Below are 26,849 nucleotides of genomic sequence, written 5' to 3'. Positions count from 1 at the left end.
CTTCCTGACATGTGCTCTAACCACAACAGCTTCCAGCTCTTCTGTAAAACCAGAATGTCAATTGCCTTTGCAGGGCAAGACTTGCTGTTCCATCTGTGGAGCAGAGGCCAAGCATCTGGGGAGAAAGTCCACCCAAGTTTGCTACAAAACCCAACCGAGTTGTTGTGCGTGAAGGCCAAACAGGCAAATTCTCATGTAAAATAACAGGACGACCTCAGCCTCAAGTAACTTGGTCTAAGGTATGATTTCCCCAGAAGTTTGTGTTTTCCTTCTCTTTTGAAATTTTGTGCCTTGCAAGGATGAAATGCACATTGAAGTCTTAAGTGCCAGTGTCCCCTTTAGGCATACACAAGATTTTCCAAACACATTTTTTTCTTTGTAAGGAAGGACCTTTCAGATGAAATTAGGTATTACACTGATTGGGCCATTTTTATTGAAACTCTCAGTTTTTTAGAGAATTACAGTTACTTTCTTTGATTTGGAAGGGCAAATATATGACTGCTCTAGTGGCATCCTGCTCTCCTCCACCCTTCAACAGAGTAATGCCTTATATATAGTGAACAGAAAAAAACTCAACTCTTATCAATGCTTCTATTTTCTCTTGATAGCTCCAGGTTTGTGGGGAAAAAAAACAAAAAAAAAAAATCCTCAGAGAACAGGAGAATGCTTCCAAGTCATTGTCTGCTTTATTCCAGACTTATCCTTGTCTGTAATATAAGAAGGTCAGGGTACATCCCCAAACACAGGCAGCCTCTTGCAGTGTTTTTCTTTGTTTTTCAGGGGTTTTTTGGGATTTTGTTTTGGTTTGGGGTTTTTTAAATTTGTTTTTGTTTGCTGTAGTACTTTGGTTTTCTGCCCTCTACATATTTGCTTTGAAAACATTGTAGCAAATGAGATTACTGATAAAAGTCTTCACCAGATCAAAAATATTTACCAGGACATGTCAGAAATGTTGCAAAACGAAGGTGCTGATTCATAAATCAGAAATTACTGTGTCAATTTCTAGGTATCTGGGTATAATTAACAGGGAATGGCCAAAACCAAACCGAGATGAGTAGGTGGCAAAATAGAGGAAAAAGGAAGCCTCCTGAAGACGTGAATTATAGAATTTTGGGCACAGTTTATTGTTTTGTTTATACCATATGAATATAATTCACAGAAGGAATTTGGCTAAAGGATAGGAAAAAGGCAGGTCGACCTAATGTTTTACTAAAAAATTCTTGCTCCTCTTCTCTTGAGTAGTTACTGTCTCATGGTGCCTTGTGGTATTTGCAGGGTGATATTCAGTTACAGCAAAATGAGCGCTTCAATATGTATGAAAGAACAGGCATCCAGTTCTTGGAGGTCCACAATGTTCAGCTTGCTGATTCAGGAATTTACACGTGCACAGTGGTGAACAGCGCTGGGAAGGCGTCTGTGTCTGCAGAGCTCACTGTTCAAGGTACAGCAAAGAGTTTGCAGGGCAGAGAAAAGGGGCCAGAGACATGTCTCTGTTGTGTTCTTGGTATTTACAAGAAACATTCACTTCTTCCCATTTTCTTCTTCTCTCTTTCTCCCTCTGTTCATTAAATGATGCTGTGATAGCTTGGAACATGCTACAGCTGTAAAAATTGTGTTGGTTCAATGGGAAAAAAAGGCAATCCAAGTGCTTTGTAAAAGATTTCTTTAAAAACACTTTTTCACTTTTACTGTGACTTTGACTTCTATGTTTTGAACATTGATTTGATTTTCAGCAAATGGAACCTGGCACTTGTCATTATAATCAGTAATTAATTTTGTATTTGTTGAGTACTAGCACCAGCTGCACATTTATACCAACTCCCTTATGGGAGGCAAAATTCTGTCTAGATTCATAGAACTAGGAAAGTAAAGTAAAACAGCATAATTCTAAATTATGAGAGAGGGAAAAAACCCATCTTAATAAGATTAAAATTCAGTCTTCTCAACTCCCAATCCAGCCTATTTCACTGCTTGTTAAGGAAACAAATATATTTGCATAAGTAGAATGTTCTCTTTCATACATGCATTATCATATACAGCTCATTTTGCAATTTGATGCTGCCTGTTGCATCAGCCTCAAAATCATACAACCTTCATCAAGCTCACTAAAGAGGAAGTTCATCAGTCAGTGGGTAAGCAGTCACTGGACCCAATTAAATAATTAAATCCACAGCTGCTGGCTTCAGCTGCAGTCGTGAGCTCAGTGGGTTACATGTGCACCCAGCAGTGACTTTTTTGTTGCAAGACTTTCAGTTTCACATCATTGCTGTCGCTCTGTAAGGTATGAAGAATATAAATAACAAGTGGATGTACATTTGGTATGCTCAGAACCACAGCTAACCTTTCTACAAATAAAAGCTGTACTTTTTATCTGTAAGTTCCAATCTGATGAAGCCATTGTAGAAGAAGCTTCTACAGTTTGCCTCTTCAACAGAGGTTGTATAGAAAGGCCTGTTTCTTTCAATAAGCCTTTTATCCAAACATAAAACTCGATTCCTCATTGCTCTCCCTGGAGTGGTGAGCTTTCTGTTCTGTAATGGCTGCATCTGCCTTGAGAGATGATGCAGAACTGGGGTCACAAAGTCACTTGTGGTATATGTTTGCTTCAGATGCTGACCACATCTCTGAATAATCCATTCTTTCTTGGATTAGTGCAGGTCAATAAAAAGGGCACTCTTTTGCAGTGCTCTTGATTAATTGGATGGTTCCACTTACCTAACCTCAATATATAATAGCTAATTCTTTTGTTATCAATTAGATCAGGTTGCCAGAGTTGCTGCAGATGTTAGCAGACAATCAAGTGGCTCAGAAGTACTACATGTTCTTTCAAAGACATACAATCTCATATATAGATATTTTCCTCCAATAGCTGTACTTTTTCCCTTAGTGGAAGGTGAAGAGGGAAGAGGAAATATTCTTTTAATAGACAAGGTTGCATGGTAGTGTCTTGTCAGCAGTCAGTAGTTACGAAGCTTCCTTTTCTGCATTTATCCAGTCTTTTCAGTTTTCATTTCTATATTTCTGTTACTATTTGACAGGTTTATTGAAATGAGGTCAATGGGTTTTCATCCCTCTCTCATCTCAACTTTTGTTTGTGTGTAAATAGATGTGACAGTGTTCACAGGGGTTCTTGGATGAGGCAAGAGATGAGAATGTTGACTCCATGTTCAAAAGGCTTGATTTATTATTTTATGATATATATATATATTACATTATAACTATACTAAAAAGAAATAGAAGGAAAGGTTTCCTCAGAAGCTAGCTAAGAATAGCAAAGAATGAATAACAAAGGTCTGTGGCTTGGACAGAGGGTCCAAGCTATCTGGTCTGTGGTTGGCCATTAATTGTAAACATTCAAGATGGCCCAATCACTGACAAATATGATGCATTCCAGAGGAGCAGATAACCATTGTTTACATTTTGTTTCTGAGGCCTCAGCTTCTCAGAAGGGAAAAATCCCAAAGAAAAGGATTTTCACAAAAGATGTCTGCAACAAATGGATTCTTTTGGTCACTCTGAATGTCATGGCAAGTCCAAGCATTTAGATGTGAATTTTTGCTTGCAAAACACTGTGGAAATGAGGATATCATCCACCACATGATTTTGTCTTTTCCCTGAGGCAGAGACGCTGAGAGCATTTTCATAAAGTGCTTTTTGATGACTTGAAAAATTTATCTTGCAAATTAATTATTACGTGTCTTTCTACTGTAGTTTCTAGTCTCACAGCTGACAATAGCATAGGTGCAGCTTTGATCTGACCAGGAGAAAACAAATTCCATCCTGAAATCTTAATTAGGGGGTAATGTAGAGATGTGGTTGGTATTTGACCTAGAATGGCATTTCTCTCCTCTCAACTATTTATCTCATGCTGCCCCCAAGAGAAACACTGTCAAGGTTTTTGAGAATTCATGGAGGATTACAAATCAGGAGACTGATTGTGGGTCAATATGTGCTCAGTTTTATCAATGCAGCTGATGAGGCACCTTGGCAAATCAACATAGCTCAGCCATGTTCCCGGATTTCCTGGTGGTTGCAAAGTGAAGAAATGTGATGGATTAGCTTTTGAGTTATTCATGTTAGTCATGATAATTCTTGCTACACAGCAAATGGGTTGGTAAATGTTTACAGGTGGGTCCAGATTTTGGGAGGTTTTACTCCAGTTTAGTTGGTTCTGTGTTTTAGCCAGAGGACTGCTGCTGTTTCACTGTGAGGGTGCTCAGGTGTAGGACTGATTGATGGCTTGTATTCCTCTACCTCTAAAAACTCTGTGGAATTACCATAAGATTTGATGAGCTGCTTTCCACCTGGAATCTCTTCATACATCTCTCCCCCAACAGAGAGCTTTTGAGGGTCCCTGAACCTTTAGCGCTGCAGGGTTGTGAGAACATGATGCAGCAATGTCTCAAAATGGACTCAGACCTCTTTGTGTTTCAGCTGAGCAGCTTCCTGTTGTCCATATCAATTCCAAGGGTGGTGACAGTCAATCTTGATTTCAATGCATTGAAAATTTGAAGAGTGAAGGTTCTTAAGTATATTTTTTGGTTAAAATCTTCTCCCAAGTTTTTGGAATTGTGCACAGTATTGTGTGTATAATTTCCCTGTTTCTTCTTTTGTATTTCAGGTCCAGATAAGACCGACACATACACTCAGCCGCCTTGGTATGTTTTTACTGGAGTTCTGTCTCTGACTGTTGAATTGCAGTGCACTGATTTTGACAATTATTGCATGTGCTTTCTTCACAAAGAAATTTTTGGGGTGTCAGTCTATATTTGGAAGTCAGAAAATGTTTGCTTGGAATAAGATTCTCTCTTGCTGCCTGATTCAGCTGGTAGACTCATAGGAAATAGCTGGTGGAACTGGTGGCAACATTATGAAGTACAGCGTTCTGGTCTGGTTCAGGAAAGCAAAATTTTAAAAAAACCAAGCTATGTGAGCAGAAATTCTACATTGTACCAGAGGGTCAAATGTTATTTTTGGAGTTAACATTGAGTGTGCCTTGTCAGTACCGAGCTAGTTGTTCTTTCCTGTCATACACTAAACATGGTATGGCCATGGTCAGCTGTTGTCTGAAAATACATATGAAAGTAGGGGTGAAGTAACAAGAAAGAAAAAAATAGTATTTAGGCCTTTATTGGGATTTTTAATTAAATTACTATAACTTTTAAGATTATTTTACAGAAGTACTTTTCTTCATTAATGGGAAATGCAGGAATGAAAAGTTCAAGGCTGTCTGTGTAAGACACTTTGATGAAGGCCAGTTGCTTTGTAGTCATTGGGATGTTTAATCTGTTCTCACATGCCCTGGATGAGATTTCTAAATGGCATGCTCACACTGTCCTAACTGCAAAGTGGAATTGAAAATGCTGTGCTATTCTGTTTTTCAGATCTGTGTGATTTTTAGGAACATACTTGAAAGTAAGTTTAGTGTAAATGAAACTGTGCAGCACTAGAAGCAGAACTCCCCATGCATGTGGTTCTCCAGAGTAGTTCTGCATCCTCCATCATTTATTCACACACACAAAAAAAAGATGTTTTTTAAAATGAAAAAGTCCTACTTCCTGAAAAGTAACTGCAAATCTCAAACAGTACATGCAACTCCAGCTGAAGAAAGTACCCCAGTAAATATCCCAAGTCTCCCTGAGAGAATAAATTAATGGCACCAAGTGTAGCAAAACAGAGCTGGAAATTGATGTCCTTATTTCAGATCTGTTCCAATTCTGCCTTGGAGTAATTCTGTGGATGTGTGAGACATAGACAGTGCTCTACAAGTAACAGCTTAGGGATCAAGGCAGTCAACTTCAATGAAGGAGACTTAGATTTAAGTCCCCAGTTGGTCAGCTGCTCTTGTGCTCCCAAAGTACTGAGCAGCAGATCAATCATAATTCTGAGAAACTCTTCCTAACAAATGCATAGCTGATATTGTTACATCCAGTCAAGTTTTAAGGTGCCAACACCCCTTCTTCCTCCCCAGACTTTGGTCTGGTTTCCTATCAGTCCTGTTTGAAAATTACCTGAGTTACAAGACACCATAATTAGAAATGGTAAAATTACTTCACAATTTACATTTTCATTTCCCTTTAGGGAAGTAGTTTGTGTGACATTTTGAGCTACGTTATACATGACCTCAATTTATTAAAGCATCAAGTAGTATTACATCATGGTCATTCAGATCTCATGTAATTGCTTCCCATCTAAAGCAGTGCATGCAAGGTTAATGTCTGACTCACAAAACATGTTAGAACTTGAGCAGTGGACTTATATTCAGAAATTTCTGAGTTGACATAGTGTCTGAGTCCTGATTTCATCTTATGAAACTTTTCACTTCACCTCTTTGACCCATCTTCGTGATCTGTCTGAAAGAATCTAAAGGTTAATCAGTTCACCTTCTTGCTGAGGGTTTATATATTTATGTCATTAGTGATAATAATAATAATGAGTCTTTATACAGTGTCATGTATCTCCAAACTTCTCATTTTCCTTCAGCATGCCACCAAAACCAACCACACTTGCTGTTAAAGCTGTTGAAAATCCAGAATTCAAACAGGCAACCAGCAATGGGATTGTTAAAGAGCTGAAATCCAGCAGCACAGAACTCATGGTTGAAACCAAAGACAGGGTGCCAGCAAAAAAAGAGTCCGTTTACATCACCAGAGAAGCCAAAGAAAGTAAGCAAGGACAGCACCAAGAAACCAACACAGAACATAAAGAAGGAAAAAAGGGACCCCAGGTCTTGCAGAAAACTTCAAGCACCATCACACTACAATCTGTCAAACTGCAACCAGAACCAAAGGCAGAATCCCAGGCCCCTTCAATCAGACAGGGTGAAAACAGGAAAAGGGGTGTGCAGCTCCTGATGTCAGCTCAACAAATGCCACCTCCTACAGGGCACATCAGTCCCAGGACTAGAGAAGCAGAAAACAGGTCTGGAGCTCAGGGGGCTGTAATGGAGGAGAAGAGGGAGCCCCTGGGAATTCCTCCTCAGTTTGAGATCCATCCACAGAGCCTGGAAGCATCAGAAGGCCAGGAGATTAAATTCAAGAGCAAAGGTAAAGGGATGAAAATGAGCCCCTGGGTTTAGTCAGAAAGGGGTTCCCTTTCTTTGTGTAGAAGTGGAAAGCAATTCCTGATTCTTTGAAAGTTGTTCTCCTCCTAAAGCCTTTTGGTAACAGATGCAGAATCCAGTGCTGTTTCCACAACACTTGGTGAAATTTTCAAACCAAACTATGCCATGGTGTCCATCTCCTCTCTCATCTGGGGTTTCCCAAGATGTAACCAATGCTGCTCCTTCTAGGAGATAGTTTTAGACCCTCTTATATGAGGGTACAAGAGCGAAAATGAGTGGTACACTTTCCAGAGCTGTAATTAGTGACACTGCCCTTGAGCCAAAAAAAAAAACCAAGAGGAGAAAATACAGTCAGTCAGTTCATGTCCCTAGGGGCATCTATTTTTATGTCTCATATTTGGTCAGCATGATCTCAATGCCTCCTAACAGCTGAAATGATAAAGTAAGAATTAAAAGGGAGTTTTATAGTTTGCTCCACAGAATATGAATGAGTTTTAACCTCTTAGAAGAGTAATGAGAGTTGCATTTTGCTGAATCTGGGTAGTAGATTTGGAACACTTCTCTTTTTTATTTAATTGCAATTTTAGAAAATAATCTGGAAGCATTTTCCTTTTTTTCTTTTTTAATAACATTTACACTTCAAAGTGTTCACATAAATGAGAAAGAAATTGGTTTTTTGTTTCTCTAGAGGCAAAAAAAAAAATCACAGAACACCATGGTAATTTATATCATTTCTTGATGAGTCTTACCCCATGAGTACAGATTATAATTTCCACCACAAGCAAGCCTTGAGCATTTGGAGCGGAGAAAAGATTCCAAAGATTTTGGTACATTTTAAACAGTTTATTTTTCAGGTATATTACTAAAAACATGAATTGTTTTCTGTCAGAGTATCTCACACACTTCGCAAACTTTAACTAATTCATGACCCTGTTTGATAGGGAAATAGAGCCCCTATCACAGATAAACAGGGAGCTCATCCAGTTTTTATTGCAGCCAGTGAATGCCTTTTTGTTTCGCTCTGGAACCAAAACACAAACTCTTACATGCAAGGCAAGGTGTCTGCAGGGAAATCACAGTGGGACATCCCTAATCCCTTTAATAGGTAATCTGAGAAACTCTCCTGAGAATCCTCTCTGCAGGTGGTGACCAGGGTTGCTTTCACTGGCCCTTCTCCCTGCTCATGCAGCCTCACCTCAGACAGGTCCAGGACTACATCAAGGTGACCTTTGAGTATCTCCAGGGCAGGGAAAGTCCACAGCCTCTCTGGGCAACCTGTGCCAGTGCTGAGTAAAAAAGAGTTTGTGTTTGGCAAAAACCTTCTCTGTTTCAGTTTCATATCCATTTTGTCTGTGACTTTTAGAAGAACAGTTTTCAGCCAGAAGCTTTTTTCAGATATGGTTTTATGTGTTACCAAGTATTTGTTATTTTAAGAGATGGACTAGCCGAGAAGTTTTAGAAGATCAGAAATGTCAAAATTTCAGACAACAGTTTTATGTATTGCCAATTAAGGTTTATATAATGATTTATGTGTAAAGTGTACCTAATTTATACTAAAGTAAATAATACTAATTAAATATATACTAAGTAGTACTAATTACGAATACCTATTTAGAAAAGTCCAAATGTCTGATTGTCCAGTTTCAGGGAAGCCAAAACCAGATGTGGAGTGGTTCAAAGAAGGCCGACCTATTAAAGCTGGAGAAGATGTCCAAATATATGAGGAAGATGGAATTCATTGCCTATGGATAAAGAAAGCCAACTTGAGGGACAGTGGATCTTACAGCTGTACAGCTGCCAACCCCAAAGGCCAGAGTTCCACCAGCTGGTTGTTAACTGTCAGAAGTAAGTAAGTTCTTGTGAGCCCATCTGCACTTTGGAAACTGTGGCTGGACTTTTTTAAGCTGTCAGAGGGTGGTTACTACATAATTTTTGTTTGACTTCTCAGTGTAGGTTAATTCTGATTCCTACCTCTGTGAGTAAAGTGTTGTGCAATAGCTGGCAAGCCACTTCGTGCATCAGTTTCCCTTCTGACATATTGTGGGTTTTGTTGTTTGTATAGCTAAAACCATCTCAATACATGGTTTGTACACAGAGAGGCCTATTTTCTACTCAGGTTTACTGTTAATACTTGTATTTAATACAGGCTGTCAGTGAGTTTATTATTGTTGTTCTACATTTAGTTTTTTTGAAGTTGCTTAGCATTTCTACACTCCAAATTTGAAATGTTTTTTGTGTACAAGCCAATTCTGTGCAGTAGAGTGAATAAGAAGAAAAGGGAAGGAATGAGAATTATGATTTGCTAAATTCAAGAACATGTCCCAGCGACAAATTATTTTAAGCTTTCAGGCAGTGTTCTACTGGTCTGCTTGAAATTTTTGTTGGTTCTAGCAAATCCTGTCCTCAGCTGTAATGTTTTCACCTGGTTTTAAGTTTTGTTCTGGATCCATGTTCATGTTAATGCAATTTTTCTCCATTTACTATGCCTGAAGTTCAGCCAGGATACCCAAGAGCAAGAGCAGAGAATTAGCCATCCTCTTCTTTGTGCTGAGCTCTCTGCTAATATGCTGCATACACTTCTAGTGATGGGCTGCAAATGATGGATTCTGGCATAGGAAATCAGCACCTAAAGCAGAGCTTGAGGCCTGGCAATGCCTGCCTAGGAGATGAGAGAAGAATGCCTTCTTTATACCAGTCAAAATTATTCCTATCCCCCGATAAAACATTTCACCATGGTTAGCCCAGCCATTTCATCTAAGCATACTTAGAAAAAGGCTCTAAGTGATAAAGCTAATTTCATTAATTTCAGTTGAAGGAACTGTTTTCATTTTGCTTTTTAAGGGCCTAAAGTGGAAGAGGTTGCTCCATGCTTTTCCAGTGTCTTGAAAGGATGCGCTGTGAGCGAAGGGCAAGACTTTGTGCTGCAGTGCTGCGTGGGAGGGGTCCCTGAGCCCCACATCACATGGCTTCTCAATGGTAAGGAATCCCCTGCTCTGCAACACCTGCATGAACGCACTGACACCCCAAAGCGCGCTCCATCACCCTCATGCAGCCCGCTGGGACACCTGAGGAAAGCCCTTTACAGGAGCCGTGAGCAGGGGCCGTGCTGCCGCAGTTCTGCGAAGTGACCAGCAGGGTGCGCTGGTGGCACGGCTGTGCCAGGTGCGTTACCTGGGCTGTGTCACACAGACACCCCTGTGCCAGCTGAGTTACCTGGGCTGTGTCACACGGCTGTGCCAGCTGAGTTACCTGGGCTGTGTCACTCGGCTGTGCCAGGTGCGTTACCTGGGCTGTGTCACACAGACACCCCTGTGCCAGCTGAGTTACCTGGGCTGTGTCACACGGACACCCCTGTGCCAGGTGCGTTACCTGGGCTGTGTCACACGGCTGTGCCAGCTGAGTTACCTGGGCTGTGTCACACGGCTGTGCCAGCTGAATTACCTGGGCTGTGTCACACGGACACCCCTGTGCCAGGTGCGTTACCTGGGCTGTGTCACACGGTTGTGCCAGGTGTGTTACCTGGGCTGTGTCACATGGCTGTGCTGCTGCCCTGTGCTGAATACTGTGTTGCCCCCCTGCCTTTGACAGGAGTTTCTGCTTCAAGTATTACAGGTTGGCATCATGATCCCACAGAATCCTGCAGTTCTAAGCACAGTATCACTGAATATTCTGAGGTGGAAGGGACCCACATGGATCATCAAGTCCAACTCTTACATGAATGGCCCGTACAGGGATCAAACTTGCAACCTTGGTATTACTATCACCACAATCAGACCAACTGAAAACAAAATGCTCAATTCCAGCTGTACAGTGCAAACAACTTTAAGGTGGATATAGGAAAGCAAGTGATCATTTAAACACCATTAATTTTTCAATATATGTGTTTATGCTTTTCAGTCTGAGTATTTCACTCAGAGGTAGGGAGAAGACCAATGCCTGGTTCCACCCTTCCATCAGCTGGGTAGGTCCTAATAGGTGTTAGCAGCTCTGTTCCCAAGATCTTGAAATCAAAGCTCTTCTGGTTTCTTCTCAACTAGAATATGTTCCTTGGCATTCTAATGTTTGCCTAAAGCTGACTAAAAAAAACAGTAAAATATATTTTACTTTTATCAGACTGTATAATCTCCTACCCTGCACTGATTACACAGCTGAATAGTCAAGTTTTCTTGAGTGCCTCCTAATATAATAGCCAGACCCAAAAATCAGTGTTTTGCTTTGATTCCAAATTATTTCAGTGATCCAGGCACTACGTGCTTTGGCTAAGGACTCTCTCCATTAAAAGCCATATCTGTAAAACACTAGAAAAAATTATTCAGCTTAACTCTTGCTCACCTCTTTTACTCCTGAAGTGCAATTGATTTTTTTTCAGACTCTCCCAGGCTATCTGTCTTTGAGAGTGTCTGTGTGTGTGGTTATTTTAAAATTAATTATTTGCACATGATCTCTGTTTTCCTTTAGCTATTCAGAGTAAATGGGCTAACTGAAAAAGGTGGCAGGGCATATGAACCATGACCTTGAGATTGGTATGTTCCCACAGCCTGGGCTGTTCCCCTTCCCAATAACTCCATGTCCAGAATAGAAAGGCCAGTGCTTTATTTACAACACAAAACATGTGAGTAAAGGTTCTGACACTCTCCCATTGGACACCATTTGTTTCTCTGTCTGAAGGCTATGCTGAAGTTCCTCCTTTGCAGATGTGAGCAGAATCTCTGGCAGTTCAAGAATTGTCTTGCAGCACAGGAGCAACTCTGAGTCAGTCATTTCATGTTCATATCCAAGGTAACCTTGCTCCTAGTGTTCCCTTAGACATTGACTGATGTAGTTACATTCAATTATCTTCACATACAGAGCATCTTCCTGTCTCAGATCACTGACTTTGGGTTGATTTTCAAAAGACTTACAGCTCATCAGGCACAGATATATGGTCTCCATTTGTGTAGCCATGTTCTAATCAGAACACTGGTGTCTCCTGAGAAAGAAAGCCTAGACATAAATAACCCACATGTTCCTGTGATGCACTGTGCTTCCCTGCCTTTTTTAGGTCGTTTGTTTTTTACTGACCTTTCTTCTTGCTGAATCCATATGTCTGCCCCTGTTCAGGTATAATCATGTTTACATTGCATCCAAGCTTCTAACTGCAGTTGGCTCAATATCACAATGTAGGTGGGGGTTTTTTTTGTTAGCTGGATTTCAAACCATTAAAGTTCTGTAAGTGTGAGTCAGTGCATTAACTCTGCTCTTAAAGCAAAAGTCAGTGATGAGTCTGCGTAACAGAAGCACAAGAAACTCTCATAATAATAAAAATTAGACACATCATATATTACTCTGAAGACACAAGCACACGACTTTCATTCCAGGCTGCTGAAATATATCACTATAGTTTAATGCTTTTCTGTCTTGCATAGGATTGTGAGACATAACTGTTTGTATACCATTTTGATACAAACGTGAAAGGATTATAAACAGTTGTTTAATGTTGATAATTCCATGTACACTCCTAGGGGTATTATTTTACTCAAGGATCAAATTTGCTGTTGTAATATCCACTTGAATGCAAACATTTCCTTCCTGTCTACCACCTAGCCAGATACTACAAACTCCTCATATTTATATCCCTGATCAAATAAAGGAGAAAGTTGTGAAATATTACTCCAAGCAGACATAACAGTGCTTTTGGCAAAATGACATGGTGGAGTCTTTCATCAACTGGCCACATGAAGAAAACAGTATATTCACAGTATATAACTGAAGGCAGGCAGACCAATTCTGTTTAAAAAAAAGGTTTGTTAGCATCTGCTCTCCCTGTCTGCAATGTAAAGCTTTTTATATTCACAACTGAACTCTGTTAGGACAGAGGATAAAGCAACATGCTGTGAGCAACCCCACTACTGTTCAAAATACAGCACTTTTGCAGAACTACATAGAAATAAAAATCACATGCAACAGGATGTGTAAAGTTCAATAGAAAATATCAAATTCAAGTTGTCTTCCAAGCACGACAATGATAATGAACCAGAATTAATTTGAGCAGAATAGGGGAGAAAGAATGTATATTTTGGTGAAATAATGAATGCAAAGACCAAGTTATCAATCATGAGAAGCAGGAACAGAAGGCTGCTTTGAGGAAAAAATAAGGAAAAAAAAAAACAAAAAGGGAGGCAGCAGGACCTGCTCCCTTCCAGGCTGGCCATCCCTGGACACTGAACAGGCTGCATGGTGTCCAGTCTCCCTTCCCCAATGTCCAAGGAATCCACGCCACCTGAGAACTGAAAGGAACTTGCAACAACTTGTACAATGTTACATCCAAGTACTACTTTAGATACCAAGACTATTTACCAGCTGTGACTACATACCAATTCAAAATATTTTCCAAGCATTAGACAGGTTGACCTCTCCTTCAGGTCAAGTGAGACAAAAAATAGATGATGTATACTCTGCATTGTCTCTAATTACTTCTTACCATCTGTAAGGATGAGTAGTTTTCCATATTCATAGAGAGTCCACAAATAAGAGCTGCCTCACTGAGCTACGAGTTTCATCCGAGCTCTTGCTCTTCTCTGCAAATCCTACCATTAAAGCTTTTGTCCCAACTTTTTCAAGGTGGTTCTTTTCTCCTTCTGGTGGTTTTTTGTTCTCCTTCTATGTTTTATTTAAATTTCTTTCTGAATTTTCAGATTTATTGGCAACTTCCCTGAAAGTAAAATTCCTGTGTTTTAGTTCTGTGACAGTACTTCAGTGTGTAACTCCAATTTACTTTATCTTTTTAAAATACTTTCTAGTTAACTTCTTTTTCAATTGCAGGAATAAGGAGTGTATGACTGTTAAGTAACTTTTTATTCATATTGCTTTCTTTGTGGGTTTTCTTTCTTCTTAAGTTTAATTGAACTTCTTTCTGCTGAATTTAAGAACAATATGACCATGACTTTAGCATAACAATTCTCAGTAGTGTTTGGTTTTAGGATAGCTTTGTGATTTGTCCAGAAAGCTTTTAATAAATGGGCCAGGGGAAAATTTCCTTTCTTCAGGCATAACATGCCAGCATAAAGGTATTTTTTGTTATTGTTCCTGCTGCCAAGCTGTCCTGGGGATTTGACTGTTCTGCCTCTGGAGAAGGGAACATTTCACTACTGGGAGAGTTGTTTTTATTACATCAAAATATAAGTACTGTGGATGTAACTTAGGGTCTTGCTGCAGGTTATTCCTATGTTTGTGTTCTTTTTCTGGGGTCTAATGAAAAGGCTGTTCTGTAAGTGAATTCACTATTTTTTGAATAATGCTAAAAAATAGCCAGTTTCGTTCGGAGCTGAAGTGAAACAGACCCTTGGCAAAATTTGAGGACATGGTAAAGAGATCACATTTTGCTTTTCCATACAGAACACTTTCCCTATTCATCTGGTTACCTACAACAGAAATATAAAGGCATTGTTCTGCTTTTCATGGTGCAGCTTTTATACCGCGTGTGTTTCTGGTACGGCATCATAGCATCATTTGTCACCACTAACACCTTCAATGTCAGAATGCCAGGCAAGGACCCTGTCAGGAGAGATAGTCTATAGGTGGACTAGGAAGGCAGTCCAGTGTCCCTTGTCCTCTAACAGAAAGCTTTGTCTGCTTGGGCTTTAGCTCAGCCTGTACGTATTTGAATGTAGTGCTATTCCCACATGCAGAAACACTGTGGTTTAGTGTAATAGTTCCAACAGTCTGTGTGAAAATGAGCTCAGAGGAGCTAGTAATAAGAATAGATAATCTGTGACAAAGGTTGGAAAGGTTTTATTCTAAAATTCTTCTGGGTAGTTGATTAAATATTCACCCCAATTTTTCATGCAATAGAAAATGTACTAACTTAACAGATGGTTATAAGCAAAGGATGAAGATCATCTACCACATTTTTAATATATGCAGGTATTGGATGATGCTGAGTTTGGCATATGTTTGCATTTCAGAATGAAACTGTGTATGCATATAGATAGTGCACAGATAATAACTGCCTTCTGAGTTGGCTTCCTTTGAACATCGGAGATGAGAGAAAAATATGTACCATCATTTAATTTATCCTGCTCATAGTGCAGAACTGGTTCATAAAACCCTAAGAGCTGTGTGCTTTAAAATTATTTTGGCAATGAAATAAATTTTGATCTTTTTTAACCACAAACTCCCGAGCAACAGACACCTTCAGATCAGTCCTGCACAATTTCTCTGCTGTTTCATCCTCTTCTCTTAGATGACCATGATTTCTATTTCCAGCATGATGTTTATGCACAGGTATAAGGCTGGCTTAAGTATTGCATACACTGGGAAAGCAACCAAAGATGAGTCAGTAGTGGAAACTATTTAATATTGGAAAACAGATTGCAGAAGCATTTCAGAAAGTTAAGGGTGAGACTCATGACAGTTCCTGAAACAATAGCAAGACAACTTTAAGCCATCTATACTAATATTTAAGCATGTCAAACCAATTCAAGGAAGCAGTTTCTTAAAATAATAATAATCACATCACCATAGATGAGACTGCACCTTTCTGTTACTGGCCATACTGTAGTGTAGATTGACTGCTTCTCTAAATCAGCTTCTTGGTTCCATTGCAGCTTTTACTGTCTCTCTTGGAATGTTTTCCACTACAAAATACCCCTTGAAGGACTTCAAGTGCTTCTCCATGCCCAACCGATTTTGCACATCTAGCTTTCTCTGCATTTTATCTAGTTTCAGGCAAATTACAAGATGTCTGAAGCAAACACACAGTTCTGATCTTATCCACCTGAAAGAGAATCCAAAATGAACTTTTACCCTTTTGCTGCTACTCAAGGTAGCAGACAGTGAATCTGGTGGTGAGCTTTGTCTGACAACCGTGCTGTGCTTTGTGCTTGGGATGCTGCTGGTTGTAGTCACTAGAGAGCAGTGGCTGTGCACAGAGTGGGATTTGGCTCTGCACTTTCATAGGCTGGCTGCTCTTAGGCATCCAGATTTCACTGAAAGCTAAAGTGCTTTTGAAATTTGTGGCTGATGTACTAAGTCAGTTCTTTTCCTTTCTGTCTGCAGACCAGCCAATTCAATATGCCCATTCCACTTTTGAAGATGGAGTTGCAAAACTGACTGTCCAAGATGCCCTACCAGAAGATGATGGAATTTATACCTGTCTGGCTGAAAACAACATAGGACAGGCATCTTGCAGTGCTCAGGTCACAGTCAAAGGTGAATATCTCAGACTATTGTTATTACTGTAATCACACAATCTTTTTTAGCAGAAATAACTTTGGATCCTTAACAGAGGTGGTTGTGAGTAGATTCCATGTTTTGCCAAGCTTTTGTCAGCTGGGTACCTCTTCTCTCCATTGCAGGTGTGTGCAACTTAAGTGCTTAAGTACTGTGTAAAGTAATAACCACATTTCAGAAAAAGGTATTAGTGCTTTGACCTTCCCAAGGGCTTAGTGTACAGAGCAGTGAGGCTGTTCAGGAAAAGGTTTACCAGTGTAAGAAAGGACCTGGACAGCTGAAAGAAAAAAATAACTGCAGTATCACCAATATCACCCATCAGAGAATGTTACAGGGAGGAGGCAGATGCTTCTCCTTTCTCCTGAAAGGCAGAGCAGAGACCAATGCCAGGGACTGCAGTTGTGATAGCAAATGCCAATATTCTTGTTGTATTACTAGGATTTATCAGATATAATTCTGAACAGACATCTATCACTATCAGCTAACTGATAGATAACTCTAAATAAGTGGAATTTTTGTAGTGAAAGTACCAGAAGAACATTGTAGTAAGCAATTGAGGTGACTTGTTGTCTCAGAAATCTGACAGAGTGCTGATTTGACATAATTGATTTGTTCATGAAAGCCATAATTCTGTGCTAGAATCTCAACAAACACATGAAAGAATTCAAAATGAAGACAAGAGCTGACAGAATTCCATGGATAAATTCAACAGTGAGGTAGTATCCATCAATCTCATGGTCTTTATTCTTTCGATCTCACCTGGCACCAATCTATTCAGGTGTTTTGTTTAATGGCCTGGAGATTATCCCCTCCTGCCTCTCCAATCCCCCTCCCTCAGACTCTCCCTCCCTCTACAATCAAGCCTGTATTTGGTATTTTTCACCTTCAAATGATTTTTCCCCAAAGTTATAGCAGTTTGTCACTGCCTGTCCAACAGACTGCTGAGGGACAGCTGCCAAGGGAACTATTCCCTTTGTTTATGACTAAATAATACCTGCCCTAAATTTGTACATTCAATTTGGTGGGAAAAGTACCCTGATCCCTGTGATCTCAAGTTTTGTCTTTGTTTACCAGTGTTCTGAGGTATTTGTCTACAGCTCTTTAGTGTTATGCCTGCCCTATTCTGTATGACAAGGTTAAAATAAAAACAAAGTAATTCTGCTAAACCTATGAGTTAATTTCTTGATCACCAAGTAGGAAATATAACCATCCCCTCTCCACCCTTCACTCCAGAAAAATGGCATGAAGTGAGAAAACATTAATGTAAAATAAACCTGAAACTAATCTGTTCTCAAAGTTATCAGTTATGATTTCTCTGAAGCATTTCACCTGCATTAGCTAAAGGCCAGTGAAGAGTGGTCCACCTCAAGGGAGCTGTTGTTGACCTGGGGCTTTCTGATCCTTGACTGGGACTCAGAAACCAAAGGGCCAGTCCCCTCTTACAGAGCATTTCTCAGTTATTTTAGGGCTGACAGGCAATGGTAACACAGGAGCCTTTCCCTGGGCTTGTGTGCTCTGCTGAGCTATTTCAGGCCACGGAGTCACTCTTGCTCTGTGTTGGATTCTTCTTGCACTTCACACAGTTTGGGCTGGAAGGCTGCTTTGCCGCCATCATGGGGAGTTGGTTTCTCTCATCTGCATCCCATTCTGTTTTCTAGGAGTCATGGAGTAGGGAGGGGGAAGAATAAGAGCAGAATTAAGAACATACATGAAAGGCTGTAAAACTACATGTTCAATATTTTTACTATTTAGCTATCCTGTCTTCTTCTTCCCTAGAACTCATTATGTCTCTGTGGCCGTGAGGATTACAATAACTTTCCTCAGATCAAGTGGATTTTTCTGCCAAAAATAGTACCAAATTTAAAATCTAATTTCCAAATCTCTTTTCTGTTTGTGTATATTTTTCCATCAGAATCTCTATCAAAAGCTTCTTGGCATTAGAGTTCTCTGAGTCTCTGAATGCTGCTACTAAGCCTTCTCTAAATGCTCAGCCTGTGCAAACAGATTACCACAGAAAATAGTTGTATGTGCAGAAAGGGAGAAAACTTCAAAAATCCTCACCTGACCAAACACTGCATTGTGGAATAAAGTCTGCAAAATCGTTTCTGAATTGTAACCCATCCTTATCCAGGTCCTTTTTGTCTCCAAGATGATTTAAGGATGTCAAGTTTGCTGCAGTGCTCAGTTTTTTCATTCATTGTTAGAGAAATATTTTCCTTTTGTATGTGAGAAGTAAGCCATATTTAATCTAAGAAGGAATGGATGTTCTTGGCATATCATCAGTATTAGACCAGTCTTAGAATCCAGCTTTTCCTTAATTTGCTTCTGTGGTCTTTGGACACAACTCTGTCAAGGTCTACATTTCAATCCATACTGCCATTTTTGGCTTTGCTGCTCTACTACAGCAAGGATCTCATGAACGGACATAGCTACTCTGATCACTGGGGAAATCTTACCTGGAGTGAATAGCCTCTCTTAACAATAAAACTGATTTTATTTTTCTAAATGAAATTCAGCTCATAGATAACTCAGAAAAGTTAGCAGCAAGGATAGTGAGTGTCAAACAGTTAAATTCACATCTGAATTGTAGTGCAGGATGATCCTTTACCTGCTAGTAGGTTACAGATGTTATCTAGCCACACACCATGTTTTCTAATCAACTTAGATTAGAAAATCTGTGAATTCTTTGCCTTTTTGATAGTCTATTACTTTGTTTTTTTTTGAAAGGAAGTTATTGTAGGAAACATTTAAAGGTCCTTTGCCCAATAAAGGGTTACTGTTCCAAGTCCAGTTAAATTCAAGAGTGGGATTTTTTTTTCAGCATGATTTGCATTGGGCCCTGGATAATTAGCTAAGCTAATTGTGGCATAACTTTCCTTTTAAGTCATCAGTCTCAGATTCATTTATGGTTGTCATTTTCTTCCTTATTATTAAGCAGGATAAATTCTGTCTAGCACTGGGCAACCTCAGTATTACTCCTTAGTTTTGTATGGAAAAGGGTGAAGGTACTTAGCTGTTTGTAGGAGGCTTTTGGCACTGTATCAAAAAAAGTCCCACATTTCATATGGATGGGATTCATATAGAAGTGTAATAGTCTTTAAAAAATTCAAATTCATCAGTTTTCTGCTTATTTAAAGTGAGAAATTACCATATTCAGATCACTTCAGATCTCTGTGCTTAAGAAAGTGATCTGAAGGCTGAGTAAGTTGGGGTAGATCCATCAGGTAGTCTGTGGAGAAACTAAGTTAATCAAGGTGAAGCTGATTTTGGCCTTGTAAAGGACTAAGTAGATGAGGTGAGCCCTGACAGCTGTCCTCCCTCTGTCAGCAGTTTCTCAAAGCTGACACACAGGTAGAGAGGAGCTACAGAGACTGAGCAGGACTCCCTGGAAAAACCAGCTTAACAAATGTCTTCACCATGAGAATCATTTCTAACTGAACCTCCCAGTGAGTGGGGTGCGCTGGCCTAATGCCATTAAGCCTGAGAGGTGAGAAACATGGTTCAGTGTTATTCAAACACTCAATTGTAGAAATTCCTGAACTGGCACCATTTTCTACTAAATGTAGGATTATTTTTTTTCTTACGCATTTTTTGCTGTTTTCCACAGACAGGAAAATCAAAGTTTGGGAGGCTTTGGGGCTGATGTATATTTTATTTTTAAAGTTTTTAAACAACGTGTGCATGACTGATTTGTTCCTATTATTGTGTATGCAAGCTATTGTATTTGGTGTTCACATTTTCACATTTCGTATTACAATTTTCTTATTGTTCTATGATATGAAAATAGGTATACAAGCCATTTTTAAATATACCAGGCATCCAACTTTAAAAAACAAGCAAACCAACCAGCTCTTAACAGGAATTTCCAGAGTACATTCAGGTCACCTGAAATATATGGTGATTATACACTGATGGGGATTGCAGATACTCAGTTTTATTTATGAATGTATTAATCAGGCTATGAATAAATTATGAAATTATTTATTATGAATTTATTAATCATTTTTAATCAGGGTGGTTGAATAGTTTAATCAGTTTTTTATGAATAGGAAACTGAGGTGAGGGAAAGTTAATTGACTCTGGACGCACATGTGTAGTGAGTTGGCGTTACTGTTTTGCTTAGGCTATGACAATCAGAGTATAAAAACAATACAGATGGAAGTAATAACTGGTATAGTTGGAAGGTAAGGCCAGCTCCCAGAAATGGTGATAGTTCTTCAGGTCTGCCTCATTTCTGAGATAAGCCCTCTGATATGTGGTTGTCTGATCAGTTAACTGACACTGACAAGGAGTTACAGGTCAGGTGCACCTGTAGAAAAAACGTGTCAAAGGGATGTTTAATTACCTGACACTCACACCAGTACCTGGGTGTGCTACACATGATTATGGACTGCAGGGAGAGTGGGCTCTGCTGTGCCAAACCACATCAGTTCTGCATGGGGAAGCTTCTCTTATTTTGCAAACAGACTGTATGTCAGAGGGGCAGGTGATTGCCTGGTCCAGCTTTCTCTAGGTATGGTATCAAGCTAGAGCACTTGCAGGGACTCCTAGGAGAATGTCCTCTGCCTTGCAGCTCTTCAGTAAATGACAAGCAAAATACCTGACCCACTGCACGCTCCTTGAGATTTCTGCAGCCTCCCTGCCCCAGGCAGCAGCACCACTGGCTGTTTCTAAGGTGGAGAACATGAGGTGTGGGCAGTGAGAGCAGCAGGGCAGGCTGGCAGCCACAGTGCTCCTGTGGGCTCTAATGCTCTGCAGCCACACATTCTGCTGATGCTTGTTTTCTGCACACTGCTGGTTTTTTGTTTGTTTCTTTCTTTTTTAATACAGGCCTAATACTCTTTGTAAGCGGACACTATTCAGCAGATAGAGCTGCTCCTGCTTATTAGCTCTTGACCTCGTTTCTCTTTCCCTGCCAGCAGTGCATTTGCCTGGGCTCACATCTGTTCCCCTTTCTCCCCCACCACTTTCTGTTCGTGTTTTTTTTTTTTTTCCCCAATGCAGCCTCCCCAGCATAAGTGTCTATGTTGGGCAGCCTGTAGCCCTTCCAAGCCGATTACTGTAGTCATTCATTGGTCACTGCACGAGCAGATTAGAGCCACCTGAAAGCCTGCCACAGTCCCTGCTGCAGCCAGTTTATCAGAGCAGCAAAGGGAGATGCTGTCTGAAAAACCAGTTTGTTTTGTTCCTGGCACTCTCCCATCTGGTGTGAGTGGGACCATAAAATATAACCAGGTGGAAGAAAACCTTTCAGGTAGGAATCTTTTCCTTCAGTCATGAGAAATGCTCTCTTCAGGTCGTGGGTTGTTTTTCTTTCTGTCTCAGAAGGAGCCTTCTTAGACATTAATCGTTTAAAGAAGGTTATCACTGCAGTAAGCAGCCTCTCTTTGGGAGGCCACAGCTCTGTCTCTCTGAGATCCATATTTCTGCCAAAGGTAAGCAAAGAACACTCTTACTTTCCAACACTGATGAAATGTTTGTGACAGCTTATCAAAGTCACTGCTTATTTGAAAGCATTTTGCTTTATTTCAAGCATAACATAAGTGATTAGAGATGACTTTACAAAATATGCCAGTCTAGTCCTATTAAATGTCCAAAAGGCATTCCAGAGCAGTAGCTGGGTGGGACCACTTGTCTTTGTAAGTATTGGTTTCAGAGCACTAAGTGAAAGGGAGAGGGCTTTTGTTACTGTATTGAAAAGTCAGAGATAAAATGTCATGAGCATCAAAGAACTCTGTTGCAAAGCTTTCAGGAGTGCCCCAAAGAGCTCAGTCCAGCATTCTGTATGATTCATCAAAAGCTATTGATCAGCCCTTCTAAGTTTGGGGTCATTTTTTTTAAATTGCCTTCTTGCAGGACCTCAAGACCAAATGTGGAACAGAATGCCAGCTAGAAACCAAAACTGAAAGGCAAAAGCAAAACACGTGTGAATAAAAATGAGGGATGAATGCATGCAGAATAAGAAAAATTTAAATGTCAGAAATTGCATTAACATTTCTTATAAATGAAATTAAAAGGTGAGATGCTGACAGAAAAAAAATGAAAAAAAGAAAGAAATGAAGAAACTTACCTCTAAATCAACTGTGACACATGATCAACAGGAATCATCTGTTGAGAGGGTGGTCAAACACTGGAACAGGCTTCCTAGAGAGGTGATCAGTGGCCCAAACCTGTCAGGGTTTAAGGGGTATTTGGACAATGTCCCTAACAACAGGCTTTAACTTTTGGTCTGCTCTGAACTGGTCAGGTAGCTGGACTAGATAATCCTTGTAGACCCCATTCACCTGAGACAGTCTGTTCTATTCTGACTGTTCACCCACACCATGATTCTTACTGGTGCAGCCTTTTGATAGTGGGATTTCTGGGGTGCCATCTCAGTTGCACAGAATTGTAGAATGTGCTGAGTTGGAAGAGACCCATCAGGATCATTGAGCCCAGCTCCTGGCCCTGCACAGGACACCCCAAGAATCCCACCTTGTGCCTGAGAGCCTTGTCCAAATGGCTCTTTAACTCAGGCAGGCTTGGTGCTGTGACCACCTCCCTGGGGAGCCTGTTCCACTGCTCCACTGGAACAACTGTTTGCAGAACAGAGTTGGCAAAAGTGGTTAAAATGCTGACCTGGTGGTATCCCATACAAAGGAAAGACCCTGGAAAGAAGGGGCATACATGGAGCTGCAGGATAGGGCTTGAAGCCTAGCCCAGAGTAAAACAAAGATTTCCAGACAAGATAAAGTGGAACTTGGTCTCCTTTGCATATCCCCAGCCACCCTGACTGGTACAGGCTTAGGGCATTGTCAGTCTTAGGTTAACAGTTTTTCTGTGTCATGCACAGCTCAGTTTTGGACAGCATGGAGACAGCATGCAGACTATAACTTGCTCCAGCTCTTAAATCTTACCATCCATTTACAAAAAACAGACTATAATTGCAAAAAAAAAATGATGGGAGGTAAATGTTTAAATGACATTGCTAGGTCATTGAACACCTAGTTCTCATGACCTAAGTTTGCAAAATGGCATACTAACCTGAGATCTTTAATAAAGCAGAAATGTTCCTAGATGTCTCAGGAGCACAAAGGTCTGATACATTTTTATGCTATTATAAATCAAGTTTTGAATTTTCGAAAAACTCTCAGAAAATGTTATGCCTCAGGCCTGAGGCAAAGACACTTTACAGAAAGACAAATGTGTGTCTTCATATAAATTTTTTGCCTTATAAAATCTCTTAACTTTACAAATAGCATTGTTAGCTTAAGATTTAGTAATGGCTGGATTTGTTTACACCAAAAACATTTGAGGATGTGAAACTCTTTTCAAACTTGAGATCTGTGTGTGAACCCAAGTCTTGTTTTGAGAGGTTTTAGTGGAATCTGGTGCTTCTCTCTCTGAGCCTGCTCACACAGAGCTTTGTGAGTTAAGCATTCTCCTCAGCTCAGTTGAGTTACTGGCCTGTGAGCCAGACTGATATTTAAGCACCATAAATGGTAAATGTTGCCGAGGCAGCCCTTCCGCACGGCTCGGAGCAGGCATTGCTTGGCAGCCAACCTCACAATGCTGGCAAACAGATTCCTCCAGTATAATTAAACCTCTTGTAAGACTAAACACTGCGAGGTTTTGCAGTGCTCTGAACATAAGGCAGCAAACTCTCTATTCTTTGTGTGTCCTTGACTTGTGACCAGTTGTAACCCTGGCCTTGGCCACTGAGTTGGTGCACTGGAGCTGTGTGTAAATGCTGTGCTGTAGCTGACCCAGCTTGAGCTGGGGGCTGGAAAGGCCAATCTTCAGAAGCTCGTTCCAAACTCAGTTATTGTGTGATTCTGTGCAGTGCTCAGCATTCTGAAGTCCTGATATTTCAACAGGAGGTGTCAGCATTCTGCAGCTCACATGAAAATACCTTCAGTACATCAGGGTAGGCAGATGAACAAGAAAATTTCCTAGACTAGATGATGTCCATAAAATGTTAACTGGTTTGACTACAGCCCAGGTAAAGCCCAGGTCTGGTCTTTGGAAACCTTCTTAAGGTTTGCATCCTCATATGGATATTCTTCTTCAGTTTTGGCAGCAAATCTGGGAAGGGAAATGCCACAATGCAATTACTGATTCTTTTTTTCCTTCTCTCAAGGATATAGATTTATCTGTGTCTTTTACCTCAGACTTTAAATAGTTGGTTGCATAATTGCCCTTAAACTGGTACAGGTGTATTGTGCAATTGACTTGTACTAGGTTAACTCTTCAGTGCAGCATGAATTTTCCCCTTTTCTATTAGATATGCACCTTCAGCTCAATAATTCACCATTGCTTATCAATATAAATATGTTTACAAATATGCTGAAGTCCCAAGTCCTGATCCAGATCAAAGCTTTACAAAATGCAAGTTTATTTTGGTTTAGACCCACAGTTAACATTAAGACTCCTCTTGCAATAACTTCCAGTCTGCAGATATGCAGAGGTTACATTTATGTAGGGACTCTTTAAAACCTGGATTGAGAAAATTCAAATTAAAGGAGAGCATTTTTTATCACTTTAAATTTATAATAATACAGGTTAATAAATAATCCATATTTGTAGTCACTGTAGATAGATTATATTACTATGGATTACATAAATCATGGAGCAGAGAATAAGAGATTAGTAGAAATAGTTTTATATCAAAGATAATATATCTTTTCCCATTGCCATTTGAATATGCCAAGAATTTGTATTTTTCCTAAGAAATTGAAAGAATTTAAATTCTCCTTAATCTCTATGGATTTAATGCAGTAAGTGGCTTTTTTAAACATAGATTTGAGTGCTTATTAGAGTGCCTTTCTAATAAAAAATGAACCCTCAGGGGTAAGGGAATGTGGTGGGAAAAGCCTATATTCCTTTTGCTTTGTTGAAAATATATGTGGGTATAAAAAGTACCATTTACATGCTTTGCTTACTATTTCTGGTCTCCCAGGCTGTGTTTCCCACTGAGTTGTGCATCTTATTACTTGCTGTTTCCCAACATTCATGCATATTAAAGCCTGAGGAAAGGCAAAAAACAGGAAACTTTTAAGTGGGATCATTGTGATGGACTTTTAAATCTATCTGTGTAACACCTTATCAAAAACCTCTTGAAATGACAGAGATCACTGTCCACTAGAAAGGCTCCAGCTGGGTTTACACATTGTGCCAGGCTCTGTGCAAAAAATTGTTCTCTGTGAGATGTCTCTCAGAAAATCATAGCTCTCTTCCATATTATCTTACACTATTTGACCTGTGTAAAACCAACAGCTGTGGCTATAAAATGGTGGCAGCTTTTGTAAGCTACAGTAAAGTACACTAGACACAAGTTCTGAAAAGAAGTCATTGAAATGTACCTGAGTTTTATCAAGCCCATCTGTAGGAGCAGTAGGTAGGGCTCTCTGATGTCCCCCATGAACTGAGGGAATTGAGTGCACTATCAGAAGCTGATTGAGGAAGGGAAAGGGACAGAGAAAATTAACTGACAGATAAAATTTTAGTAACTGTGTGTTGACTCTTATATTCTTTGTTTTCATTCTTAGAGATGAACCGACTCCTATGTGAGAGCAATAAAAATTAAGAGTGATGAGGGAGCTATTAAATGGCTATTATAGGTGATTAGAGAGCATTAGCATAATAGACAGAGATCAGATCTCCTCTTTTTTCACATCCAGCTGAATAAGCTTGGGGATGCATAGATACATAATGAAGTCATGCCTTTATGCTAATGTCAAACAAAATTTTCCTTGGGTTCCAGATTTCCTTTCTGGTGCCAGATGTGCTGTACTTTTATTGTCCATAGTTTTGGCAGCAGAAATACCCTGCAATGTTATGAAAGAGGATGTTGCAGCCAGAAACACAGTGACTTGCAGTATCTCAGCTGGGAGCTTTGCCTCTGCCTTCTTGCTTTCCTCCTGTCCTCCTGCTTTGGGCTCTGAAGCCAGCACTCCCTGAGAACATATGGATTTTGAACCCCAGCAGAGTTTATATGGTCAAAGGGACTTTGGAGGAATGAGGGAAAGCAAGCACTAATCCTGGCCAGGACTTTCTGTGCAGTTTGTTTTTTGTGTCCTGTTTTCATTTCTGCTTCCCTACTATTTTCCTGGTACAGGTCATAGATTTTGTTCCTGATGTATGAAACCAGCAAGCACCTAGCAATGGCCAGGGAATGTGAACTTCTATGTTTGTTGCACTTGAAGCCACCCTTTTGCAAACAGTTTCTAGCTTTTTGTGTATGATTTTCCTTTCAATATTTTAATGTCAAAATAAAGCCAGGTGTTTTCAAAAGGAAGTAAAATCACACAGTATCTTTTCAACATAAATAGGAATAAGAGTTATTTGCTTAATCTCAAATGATCAGCATCCCATCTTTTCCCTCCAAAATCAATTTTATTGTTGTTTTTCCAAAGAAGACCTGTAAGGCTAAAATTGAAGGAGCCCTTAGGTATATTATATGTAGAGTACTGCTATTACTTTGTAAAATTGTGAAATGTTAAAGCATTCATCAGACAAACACTGAGTCACTGCATAGCGCTATCATAAATAAACAACTAAAAGCATTTACAAGCTTCAGAAGAATTTGAAAATAGTT

The 26,849-nt window shown here is 39.9% G+C and overlaps 1 protein-coding gene across 1 annotated transcript in view; it reads left to right on the top strand.

The window, feature by feature from the left end:
• The window catches only part of MYLK (myosin light chain kinase), a 138,350-nt gene that overhangs the window by 25,875 nt on the left and 85,626 nt on the right, over positions 1–26,849 (top strand). The window contains exons 4-10 of the mRNA XM_066553728.1: positions 74–239; positions 1,276–1,441; positions 4,622–4,658; positions 6,484–7,046; positions 8,705–8,908; positions 9,905–10,039; positions 16,100–16,252. Of these exons, the coding sequence (XP_066409825.1) occupies positions 74–239; positions 1,276–1,441; positions 4,622–4,658; positions 6,484–7,046; positions 8,705–8,908; positions 9,905–10,039; positions 16,100–16,252 (1,424 nt within the window). The remainder of the gene's footprint in view (positions 1–73; positions 240–1,275; positions 1,442–4,621; positions 4,659–6,483; positions 7,047–8,704; positions 8,909–9,904; positions 10,040–16,099; positions 16,253–26,849) is intronic.

The sequence above is a fragment of the Molothrus aeneus genome, chromosome 7 (assembly GCF_037042795.1).
Source record: "Molothrus aeneus isolate 106 chromosome 7, BPBGC_Maene_1.0, whole genome shotgun sequence".
Lineage (NCBI taxonomy): Eukaryota > Metazoa > Chordata > Aves > Passeriformes > Icteridae > Molothrus > Molothrus aeneus.
This window is presented reverse-complemented; position numbering and strand designations above follow the sequence as displayed.